The 12904-nt window shown below is 46.9% G+C and overlaps 1 protein-coding gene across 4 annotated transcripts in view; it reads right to left on the reverse strand.

The window, feature by feature from the left end:
- FAT3 (FAT atypical cadherin 3) overlaps nt 1–12904 on the reverse strand; it is a gene marked incomplete at both ends in the record, with an annotated part of 338041 nt that overhangs the window by 223531 nt on the left and 101606 nt on the right. For all 4 annotated transcript variants that reach the window (XM_082485358.1, XM_082485356.1, XM_082485357.1 and 1 more), the window contains one exon: nt 12113–12427. In XM_082485358.1, coding sequence (XP_082341484.1) covers nt 12113–12427 — 315 coding nt within the window. The remainder of the gene's footprint in view (nt 1–12112; nt 12428–12904) is intronic.

Raw genomic sequence — 12904 nt, forward strand, 5'->3', positions numbered from 1 at the left:
CTGTAGGCAAGGGAGAAAGCAAGGCAAGGAAGGGCTGAAAGGCAGGGATGGGAAGTGGTGGGGTAATTGGAAACAGGATAGGAAATAGGATAGGAAAATAGGTGCTCCTGAGGCTCTCACATGCCAAGATAACTTCTGCACACATGGTAGGGAATGCTGGTGCTGGGGCAGCCTTGTTTTCAAGATTCAACGGGGCAGGCTGGGCTGGACCCACGCCAGTGAGGCTTTGCATTACATGTGGCCAGTGGCTTTGAAGGCAAATTGAGACCAAATCTTTATTACTGGCGTAAGATGAGTTAACCGCTTCCTTCACCTCAGCTCCCTGCTTGTAAAAAAGGAAAAATGGTGCTGCTCTACCTTATCACACAGTGCGAAGGACTTAGCTACCACGGGAGGAGAAACCACCTAAACACAAGAGGCAAGGAAGTACAGGCATAGCAGAAGCCACGTGATGATCAGTGTAAAAACAAGGTTAGAAAAGCAGGGTCCCGTGTAGGGAGATGTTTTTTAAGATCTAACTTCAGAGCTCTTAGAGCTCTGCAGAAAGTTTTGTATAACGTGAAAGTTGTGATTAGGGGGGGGTCTTCCAATATTTAAGCCCCAGACACTGCTTTATTTTTATACATATACGTCTCCTGTTGAATTAAGCTTTGTGCGTCTAGACATATGGCGATGAGATCTGTACAACTATCTAGATAAGGTCACATACTTAACTGGCAACAGCTCTACTAACTTCAAAGGAGCTGTGTCAATCTTCCCAGGGAGAGAAAAAGCACTCTCATTAACATAGAGGGAAGGGGGAAAGAGAGGGGAGAGTATATTCACAGAAAATAATTATCTTTGGTTATAACAGCATAACTCTGATGGAGATAGAGAGTCAGAGAGAAAAGGAAAAATAACACAAATCCGCTGTTAACCTTGATTTTTGAACAGACTGGTTCAGCTACACTGCAAGGCGATGAGGCTTTGGAGGCTTAGTAGGTGCTGACACAACCTCCTATGTGATGGAAGACAAAGAATAATTAATAGTTGCTGATTACTGACATCATGATGGCTTATGCAAGCACACCTATCTTCACAGTTGCTTTCTCTTCTTATTCCCATTTCCAAGCTTTTTGTTTTGGTTTTTTTTTTTTTTTTTTTTTTAATATTCACGAGCAGCATAGGTCAATCTCATTCTCCCAGACAGGAAATATCTCCATCTTTTCTTGTTCGTACCAAGGACCGGATGTAAACTGAGAGTAAACTATAGCTACAGTCCTTGACTTTAACTTCCAATCCATAAAGAGATATTACAAAGTGCTCACACAATAAGGTGAAGATACACCATTCAAGCCACTAAAAGCGCCTGTCCTAAGACGACGATATGAGTGTATTCATTGCAACACGGCAAAAGGCAAAAACACTGATTCAATATTGTCTGCTTGGGATTTGTAGGCTCCAACACCATCGACACGTGTAGCACCTCTGACTGTTGAGCAAAAGGTAAACGCAAGTTACCTGATTGATTAAAAAGCAGTAGGAAATAAAAAGAAAACCAAACCAAAACAATTTCCCCCCAAGCCTTCACCTCATCTGGGCTAACATCACAGCTCTGGTTTCCTCCCCAGCAGCCCCCTCTCCACACCCCTACCCCTGCATGAACGCCACGCTCAGGGGCTCCACGTCTCAGCATCCCTAACTCACCAACCTAATTCCCCCTGCCAGAGGTCAGGCTTGGACCACAAGCAATTACTGTAACGCAGGGGCATTCGCTGTTATTATCATCATAATGTACGGCGGCACATGGCGAGTACCCACAGCACATGCACTGTGCACACATCTAAGAGGGCTTTGACACAGTACTTGTGGTACACAGTTTCCCCCAATCAGCTGAATTACGCTTCTGTCACTGATAATAATTTCATCAAGAGTATTTGGCTACCTGGAAGTGAATGCAACAGCCCTAATTACAAATTAGTGAAGGGATAGTGCAGCATATGAAAAAAGCAGATGGTTTCTTGACCAGTTCTGACTAGTCATGGCTTCTGGAAATTTATGAATAGAGAAACTGGACTGACAGACACAGTAGAAAAATTAGCGTCACAGCTAAGCCAGCTCTGAATACAACAGATATCAGGTCTGCTGATGTTTTTGAAAATGGAAAATGATTGTTGTAATGTACAACCAAGTAAAGTTATGGGATTAATGGCAAAATCCTCGCTGTTCCAGAATGCGTGCTGCGGCAAGACAGGAGGGAGCTTTTTGGTCATCAGGCATTAACCTTCTCCATCTGCAAACACTGACTCACTGGCCCTCGCCACGCTGTTGCCCTTCAGACATGTCTCTGCTGAAAGAAGCGGGGACTTCAGGTTAAAAACTAACATTGCATTGAATAAGTGAAGACAGAAGGGTCCAGTCAAGGCGATGGAGATACTCCTGAAGCTTCTTACTGTGAAAGAGGACTAAAAAGGTCATCATAGCGATCTAAAGAAAGGTTAAAATTTCTCTAAGCCATGTTGAAATCTGCTGATTACAAATAAATGGCATTTATAAGCAGCATTGCGTCTTCTAATGCCATTTTAAAAGAGGCACTTGATACCGGAGACATCCAGCAATCTCAACTGTATTCAGTGCTTCATGAATCAAAACCCACTGCTAGCACAAATCAGGTCTGTTGAGGAGAGACGATAAAGCTGGATTTATTATTTTATTAATAGCAGCATTACTGTAGCCTCAACTAAGGTGACAGAGCTCACACCTTTATCTCCTCTGCAGATAACGCATACAGAGTAAGGAGGGAATCGCTGGCAGGGAGGAGGGAAGAGATGGGTTGGATGAGCTCAAATTTTCTCATTTTCAGTGGAATCAGTGGTCTGGCACTAGACTTACTTAATCTAAAAAAGTTTTATATTCCTCTTCATCCTGCCATTTCAGAAGTGATGCTCCTCTTTCTTTTTATATACCTATGAATACATGACAGCGTGTGGATGTCTATTAATGCTGATATGCCTGAGAAATCAATAGCTTGCATTTCTGCAGCCTATTTGATCTGCAAACTGTCGACTGTGAATTAATTTCCAGGACAATCACATGAGGTAAGGAAATATTTCCACTTACACAAAAAAAAAAAAAAAAAAAAAAGAAAAAAGAAAAAACAGTGAGGTTAGGTGACTCACTCAAAGTCAAAAGACGAGTTCATGTCACTGCTGGGCTGCAGCTTAGGAGTTAATTGAACATTTACTCCAGGCAATAAACATGCACTGGCAAGCAGATGGACTTGATTTACATCCTTTCCTTCCTGTTTTTTGGTTTTGGTTTTTTTTTTTTTTTTCCTTCCTTTTTTTTTTTCATAATTATTACTATTATTATTGTTATTATGACAAGTTCCTTGAGGCAGGAACTTTGTCCAACATGCTGTACAGTGCCTAGCGGGCTTTTAGGTCCCACTGTGATTAAGCACGTAACTCCAACATCCATGGTCCTTTGATTTGCTAGCTGCTAACCCAGGGCTCAAACCACTGGAAATATGGTGCCTAATAAAGAATGACCCATCCCAAAGCAGAAATTAAAGCTTTTAAAATGCTTAGAAGCTCAATTTTTAATAGTGAGCGTATTATAAAGAAGTCATTAAGAGCCACGCTTTTAAATAATATTGAGAAGTGAAAGAGAAGAGAGTAGATCATTTGGCATGTGTTGATACAACATAAATTACAGAAAGTGGAAGCCAGCTAATGTAATGCACTAAGGGAATTACATTGTAAAAATCTGCTTTAGTTATGGATAGTTACAGATCAGTGATGGATATATTGGGCTGGAATCTGCAACTGTTGGTGAACGCAGCATTTGTACAAACAGTGTTAGAGACCACAGAAGGAAGGGAGAACCAAGTCTCAAGTTCACCTGTGATTGAAGAGACCTACAATCAATGATTTCACAGCATCACAGAATGACAGGGGTTGGAAGGGACCTCTGGAGATCATCTAGTCCAACCCCCCTGCCAGAGCAGGGTCACCTACAACAGGTTGCACAGGACAGCGTCCAGGCGGGTTTTGAATGTCTCCAGAGTGGGAGACTCCACAACCTCTCTGGGCAGCCTGTGCCAGTGCTCTGCCACCCTTAAAGTAAAGAAGTTCCTCCTCATCTTCAGATGGAACTTCCTATGCTCAAGTTTGTACCCGTTACCACATGTTCTATCACTGGCCACCACTCAAAAAGACTGTTCCCATCCCCCTGGCACCCTCCCTTTAAGTATTTATAAGCATTAATAAGATCCCCCCTCAGTCTTTTTTTCTCTAGACTAAAAAGACCCAAGTCCCTCAGCCTTTCCTCATAAGAAAGATGCTCCAGTTCCCTAATCATCTTTGTATCCCTTTGCTGGATCCTCTCCAGCAGTTCCCTGTCCTTCTTGAACCGGGGAGCCCAGAACTGGACACAGTACTGCAGATGCAGACTCACCAGGGCAGAGCAGAGGGGGAGGGTGACCTCCCTCGACCTGCTGGCCACACTCTTCTTAATGCACCCCAGGATGCCATTGGCCTTCTTGGCCACCAGGGCACACTGCTGGCTCATGGTCATCCTGTTGTCCACCAGGACTCCCAGGTCCCTTTCCACAGAGCTGCTTTGCAGCAGGTCAGCCCCCAACCTGTACTGCTGCATGGGGTTATTCCTCCCCAGATGCAGTACCCTACATTTACCCTTGTTGAATTTCATTAGGTTCCTCTCTGCTCAACTCTCCAGCCTGTCCAGGTCATGCTGAATGGTGGCACAGCCTTCCAGTGTGTCAGCCACTCCTCCCAGTTTTGTGTTATCAGCAAACTTGCTGAGGGTGCACTCTATCCCCTCATCCAAGTCGTTGATGAATATACTGAACAGGACTGGACCCAGTACTGACCGCTGGGGAACACCACTTGTTACTGACCTCGAACCAGACTCTGCACCATTAACCACAGCTCTCTGAGTTCCATCTGTCAGCCACTGTTCAATCCACCCCACTGTCCATTCATCTAACCCACACTTTCTAAGCTTGCCTGTGAGGATGATGTGGGAGACAATGTTGAAAGCCTTGCTGAAGTCAAGGTAGACAACATCCACTGCCCTCCAGTCATGGATCTATCCATCCAGTCACACCATCATAGAAGGCTATCAGATTAGTCAGACATGACTTCCCCTTGGTGAATCTGTGTTGACTACTTCTGGTAACCTTCTTTTCCTCCAGATGCTTGGAGATGACGCCCAGCACGAGCTGTTCCATCATCTTTCCAGGGATGAAGGTGAGGCTGACCGGCCTGTAGTTTCCTGGGTCTTCCTTCTTGCCCTTTTTGAAGACTGGAGTGACACTGGCTTTCCTCCAGCCCTCAGGCATCATCCTCTGCAAGGTATTCTATGGTCTTGGACAGGTCAGCTGAACTGCAGGGACACTTACAGGGTGAATGGCATTGAGCATGACATGATCTGCATAGTCAGTTTACATCGCACATAGAGCTCCCAAACAGGGCTCTATGGCCAATACATGTGCAGGACATGACACCCGGCACCCTTCAGAAGGAGCCTCCAGTTGGAGAGAGGTGATCTGTGACACCCTCAAAATACAGCAGATGCATTTCCCAATTTGATCACTATAGCACCTAAGATGCACTCTGGACGGAGACGGGAGGTTAGACTACACAATCCAAGCTATCAAAGAAGCTAAAGGCCTTCATTTACAAAATGTCAAAGATCTTCTTTCAGAGGAAGTTTATTAAGAGTTTAGGAAGTTTATTAAGAGTTTAGCAGCATGCAGAGCATCAGCTGTGTGTCAGGCAAGTCCCCCAGTAAGGCAGCCGACCCTCCATGATGGGGTGGGAGCTGGGAGAATCTGTGGTCAATGAACATAGAAAGCTGGCCATTCTTGAAGAACAGACTTTTTTTTTTTTTTTTTTTTTTAAAAAAAAAAAAAGGAGCATGAAATGCCCCTTACAAGAACAAAGTAACAAATGGACCAGGGTAGTACTAAGTTTAGTTTGATATTGTTGATCCAAAGTCCCTTAGAAATGTCATCAAAAAGTAATTTTGTTTAATCTTTTCAAATGGTCTGGCATTGACCTTTAATTATTACATGGTGGAAGGTTTTAAATGCCCCTTGCTTTACAGAACCACTGTATGTTAGTTTTTCTCCTCAGCCAATGCAACTTGGGTTTAAACCTGAAAGATGTGCAAGGGACAAAGGGATGTGTAGGGACTAAGTTGCCTCCAGTTCCATTCGTTGTCCATATGGCCTTTTGCATCATCTACAGTACAGCAGAAATGTTAATAACTGGATTATTAAGATCACTGAATTTTGCATCCCAAAGCAAGGTGTGTCCCCTTGAGACGGTATGTACTGCAAATTCCCAGCCGAACCGAAAAATTCTGGAGTATTTAACAGCCTTTTTCCTCTGCTGGAAAAAAAAACACATGACAAACATCGCCTTTGGAGAACAAGAATTTCTCGCAGAGCCTCAAGAATGCTCTCCTGAATATATAAACTACTGTTCTTTTTCTCTCATCTCCGGCACACCTTTATTTCTGGGCTGAGAAAAGGAACTGGGTAACCAGCAACTGTACTGCTGGCAACCTTCAGGACAAATCAGCGGAGCGCTGGATTTAGCTCAGTGAGAGCAAAGAACATGCGCGGGGATTCCTTGGAACAAGCCAAACAAAAGCATCCATAAAAATGGAGCTGTATGGCAGGAGGGTGAAGCGCTGTCTCAGTCTGGCAGGGCAGACGTGGCATTCAGCCCCAGCAGGATCCTACGCTGGGGGAGCTCAGCGAGCGCAAAAGAAAGCAAAGCCCGGACTGCTGAGGAGAGCAGCATTCATATCAATTAAATTCTGACCCTCACTAACCCCACATTAGCTTACATAAATATTAATACTACTACAGCATGAAAATATCCACTCTCTTTCCACATCTAGGTGCAGATGTGACAGGTCAGAGAAAACTTCCAGAGGCAGAGAATCGCTGCTCTGGAAAGCTGGACTGACCTACATATACTATTTCTACACCCAGTAGTGCCTCCTGCCTTAAATACTGCAGCAAATACTATTTTGGGAGCGCCAGGGGTCTGCTTCTGTTTAAAAAGTGCCAGCAAGAGACTAAGGAAGATGTAATCGAATTTTTCAGACACACTAGCATAATTTTAGAGTAAATTCATTAACATCAATGTGTACGAGAGTGAAATTTGGTCTGTTGGCATGTTAGTTAAAATACCCTTTAAACTATTCTATGTAAGACTGAAGAGAAGCTTATTGGGTTTGTCCAATATATGTGCAACACTAAACAAAATAATGTAATGGTTTGAATTAAAATTCATTGTTTTCTTCAGAGCACAGAAAAGTAATAAATCAAGGCAGTAAATTACCCCTGTGCTGTGCTGTGAAATTAACACCCATATACATGAAATAAAAATAAGAATTTACAGCCCTAATCAATCATTATTTTTTTTTTTTATTACCTCTGTCACCTCTTTTATTTACCTTCTTCCACATGCCTCTCACCCCAAAATAACTCACTCGGCTCGGGGCAGCCGTGGCACTCCCATGGGCTTGGCTGCGAGCCGGCCGGCCCAGCCACTCCACCAGCAGCTCTACCCTTCTCCTCCTCCTCGCCCTCTTCCTCCTCCTCCTGCTTCTCGGCCCCATCTCACGCCACCCACCAAGGAGCGAAGCCCTGTGGCCCCACGTTCTGCCAAAGCAAGCCTGAGCCCTCCCCAGCAAGAAAGTCAGGCTAAACCCCCCAGCAGCCACACCAGGGTTTAGGCTGACCCACGGGCGCTGGAGGTGCTGAGCACCAGGAACGCTTCCATCACTGCTGGGGGCATGGCACGGCTGGGAAACCAACGCACAGGGGACGCCTTTTCCTGTGGTCATGTAACCTGGAGCGCCACTTCAGCTATTTGAAAAACACGCTACCTACCCCCCTCCCAGATCTGCGCCTTACAATACCTCTTGCCCACTGAAAATAAAGGAAAATCCCAATTTGTTGTCTCGGACCTGCTAGACTTAGGCAGCGGTCTCCACCAGTTTGCAGAACAAGGCTGCCTTGTTCTCGAGCATGGATGATTTATGGTTTCACACGTACTCATGTGCTACATTATTCACTTAGTGCTTGTACCTATGAATATCAGCTCACGAGATAAAAGTGCGGGCCAAGGCGCAAACTGATGCTTGGCTGTATTTTAGAAAAAAATAACCAAGGTGAGAAAACAGAGACTTTCATGGGAGCTTGCCCACGCTGCCTTTCCATACCCGGCCAGCTGCACATGGGAAGGCTGCTCATGTTCCTGTCCTCCTCCCCCAGAGCACCCATATAAACCCCAAACCTGCAGGGGACTCTCCCCCACCGCCCACCTGCGCTCGTGCTCCCGCAGCAGAGCCACCCCCCCGGGCAAGAGCATCAGCTCCCCAGGACGACTCCAGTGCCAGTCTCGCTCTCAGCAGCTTTTTAGCAGCTCTTGGCTCCTGCAGGAGCAACTCGTCCTCTCTCCAAAACCCACAGAGCAAATTGCCGGTGACAATCCTGAAAGATCTGAAGACTGCCTTCAAACAGATCCAAACGCATGCGATGTATTTGCAGTTCGACAGTACCTAAAATAGCCACCTTGAGCTGTGCCAGTCTATAAAAATGTAGGAAGTGACAGGTTTCTTCTACCTACAGACATGGCATACAAGGAGTATCATTGCTTCCTCTCTCCAGATAATCAATTAAGACTGTAAGATTTGGCTGCCGTTATGGTCCTGTATCAGAAGCAGGAACAAAAACCTGGACTCCCTATGTCCCCGCTTGGTGCCTTGATCAGATGGCAACACATGTAGTGGCACACGTGCCTCCAGGAATCGGCATGTCCTGCATGAGCTATAAAGCGGCTGAAAGCGAGCTCCAGAGGAAGGCAAGAAGGCAAGAACAGCCATTGCTGAGCTCCAACAACTACTGAGAAGGAGCACGAGACCATGCAAAGGTGGAGAGGGACATGCCACGAGCAGGGTGCAGCAACGCTCGAGGCTTTCCTCTTCGTGCCGGCAAGGACCAGCAAGAAGAAGACGGGATTACCCACCTCGCCCAGGCTGCGCTGTGCCCATCAGAGCTGCGGATAACCACATCGTCTGCAGTCAGGGCAGAAATGTCTGAAACACCGCCCGACCACCCACCAGATCCACGCTGTAAGCTATGACATGCCCTGTGCACTCTCTGAGCTTTGTAAGAATCCCAGCTTTGGCGGTACATAGCAACCAAGTCCAAAAAATAAGAAAGAGGGCACAGGAGGCCAAGAGTAGTAATGCCTTATTCTCCATCAATAGTGGGAGATTTCTTGCTGCAATATAGCCAGGTAATCTAAGGAAGCGATCTGTGAACTATGATCATCGCTCCTTCGCAGCGGAGGAAGCCAAACTCCTTTCTCCCACCTGTCTTCCCGAGGCTTTGAATAATCTGGGCTTTACGGGATACTCATTTCTGGCTGCAAATCCAGCAAGAGGTTTAACCCTGAGCACATTAGCACAGCCCAATCACTCAGGGGTCAGGGAAATTTCTTAGCACCCCAAGAGCATCCATACGCTGCGGCCAACTCCCTGTCTCTAGTCGAAGCCAACTTCTGCCGCTTCCCAAGACAGGATGTAAAAAATGTAGGATGCTGCCTTCGTGTTGCCTCTCAGCACCTGATTACTCACAGGAGAGAGATGTCAGTTTGTTGGCACTGTTTAAACTTCCAAAGTGACACAGAAAATAGAAGATCCCCTTTCTCACAAATGACTGCTCTCCCCTGACAGCAGGAGCACGCTCGCTCAACCCACGTACGCGGCAATTGCCGCATATTTGGGTTCACGTTAAACCTTTTCATCTTGATTATACGGAGCACCGCCGCATTTAGGGCTGCAGTGCAACGCCCCACGTGAGTTATTGCTGCGCTGGATCCCAGCGAGCGTACGGGGCCGCCACGCTACAAACCTCTTCTGCAGGTGCAGAAGTCACCTGTATAAAACAACCGGAGTGTAAATTGCTGGTTTAGGGGAACCAGTGCCCTGCAGGGAGATGGCTGAAAGGAGCCTGGCCAGACACCACGGGGAGAATCCGTTACGCTTTTATTCCTCAGACATCAGCATCCTGTTGGGAGAAAGCTTCCCGATGGCGAGGCCAGGCAGGCAGAGCCCGCCCCATTCCCCAAGGGAGGATGAAATCCTTGGGTTCAAAATGGCGAACCTGCCCTTTTGGGATAAGGTGCCTCTGTGCACAAGCGCTCTGTCAGCCCCATCATTTTCAAAGGTAGAAACAAAGCAGAAGAGGCTGCCTCGCCCGGCTCTCCCCGCTCTGCGTTTGGCACGGAGCAAGGTGGGTAGGAGGGGATGGTTGATCCCCGCCGTGACAAATCCCAGCCAGCCACCAGCCGGGATGCTCACCGAACACAACGGGGGCCCTTTGGGGGTTGCCCAGGCGGTAACTTTACTCATCCTGAAGCCTTTAAGCTCGCAGACGGCAATTTCCTCGGTGCAAAATGAAGGTGAAGCATCTTCGGCGTTAAATGCCATTGCAGAGAGTGAAGATCTTGTTAGGGAAAAGTATCCCTGCTCGCCGCTCCAGCGGGATGAAGAGCCACCCCCCAGCGTGCGCTGCCAGGCTGGGGTGCTGCGGGGCCGCAGCGTGCCCGGCTCTGGTCCTCGGCACGGGCTCATCCCGGCTGCCGTGCGGATAAGCGGAGCTGTGCCGAGCAGGCTGCTCCGCGGGAGGGAAGCATGAGCATTAAACGCCGCAGAGTCCTAACTCTGCCGCTTTGCCCAGATGGGATTTACGGGGTGGGGAGGGGGAGAAGGGATGCAGATGGAAGAGCCATCTTCGGCCATTTCAAGTGTTAAAAATAAGTGAGATATGTGCCTTAGGGCTCGGCAGATTGAACACGGCGATTATACGTGCTCCATGATTCTTCACCTGGGCTTATGCCTGAAAAGGTCCCGACCCCTTCTTATGCCACACATTGCAATAGGATTGCCCAGCCAAATGTTGAAAACTTATTTAGCAAACATCATTTTCCTACACCAACTTAAAAATGTTCCCTCTCAGGTCTATTCCTTCTGGTTTTCTAGCTGCTCAGAAATTTGCAGCAGATATAAATAAACTTTAAAAAAAAAAAAAAATAAAGCAAAACCCCAGAACAAACCCAGGAGCATTACAACCAGCAGGACAGCTTTGTGAATCCTCTGAACTGCTTCAATAAAGATCAGACTATGGCTGCGAAAGACCACCCTGATCCTCTAGCTCCAGACCGTGCCGGAGGGTCCTCATCAGCCCGGTGAGTGAGGGCCAGCCAGCTACGGGCCACAGTGAGGACACCTGTGGCCAAGCCCCCAAGCAGAGCATCCACGACTGCGTGCTACCTCTGCCGGGAGAGATTTCTTTGTCAACCAGGCACCCGGGACACCCGGTTCAGCAAAGGCACCGAGGGGACGGAGATGTGCAGGGCTGGTCTGCACGGGCACAGTGCTGCCCCGCCAGCCAACAGCCGCACTTAAACCACCCACCAGATCTGCGACACTGTACCCTCGGGCTACATCCCCAGCTGCTACAAATCAATGCAAACACATAGAATTTTTATTTTTTTTTTCTTAACGGCCAGAGGGACCTTCAGGTCATCTAAACTGTCTGCCTGTGTAAAACAAGCTGTAGAATTACATCCAGCTACTGTAATGCGGAGTCTAATTACACGTGCTGGACAACCATCGTGCCACTCACTTCAACAGTGCTACGCCAGCTTGCAAAGGACAAAACACCGCTCTGTGAACTAAACCAGCTTGAATTTGCTTCCTAGCATTGCTCTTCAGAGTCAGTGTAGCAAAATCTCATCCCTATAGACACAGGGAAGAGGCAACAGCCAGAAGCTATTTGGTGACCTACAGAAGAGCGATCGCTGCAGCAGCGCATCTGTAGCACGTCATCTGCCAGCGCGCTCCGGCACAGATGCAAAAGAAGATGCTTTAGACACACGCAGGATGCTTTAGACACATAACTGACCAGAAAACAGAGGTTTTGAAAGCAATGCAGCACCAGTGGATCCTGAAGGGGAGCAAGCTGATAAATATTTAAACTGCATTTTCCCATCACTGTAAGGCAGCAGGATTTTGTTACCTGTTTTGGGATTGATTACGAAGAAATTCTGGGGATTTCCACTTGTAATCCGGTAAGTCAATTTTTCGTTAGTGCTGGAGTCGGGGTCCTGGGCTTGGATCTGAATGACAGATACATCCTTCGGGGAGTTTTCCATGACGGCTGGGTAATAGATAGGCTCAGAGGTGAGGGGGGCATTGTCATTCATGTCCTCTACTTCAATGTAGACTTCGATGGTTGTGTAGAGTGGGACGACACCATGATCAGTCGCGTACACCGTCAACCAGTAGGATCTGGTCGTCTCCCGGTCAAGAATATCTGCTGTGTAGATAACTCCTGCAGAAAAACAGCAAGCAGAGGATCTCAGCAATAGGACCAGTGAAACATCACATCTTTTTTGATTTGGCTGCACTACAGAAATGTGCTCAGCATATAATAAATGCTCCACTCTTAGAAAAAATAAAGTTGTACATAAACAAAATCCCGAAACGTGAACTTGGGCATTATTTCCTGAACCCTGCTCAACATCTCAATGCTTTGTCCCAAGAAGTTGTGTGTGTGTGGGGGGTGGTGTTAAAAGATGGCCTTTCGTAAGTGTCCCAGTGTCATAGCCAATTCTTTGCTGGGACTGCAGCCAGCAGAGTAGCAGTAGAAACATCATCATTTTCTGCTGGTGACGTAAACTTGTATAAACCTTGGTAGAGAGGGATATCACCACTGACAATGAATTGCGCAAGAGAAAGTGGCTTCTCTTCTCAAGCTCCTGCCAGAGCTCTTGCTGAAGAAGAAAACTTAGGTAGCAATTTAAAATAA

The sequence above is a fragment of the Vanellus vanellus genome (assembly GCF_965231255.1).
Source record: "Vanellus vanellus genome assembly, chromosome: 1".
NCBI classification, from domain to species: Eukaryota; Metazoa; Chordata; class Aves; order Charadriiformes; family Charadriidae; genus Vanellus; species Vanellus vanellus.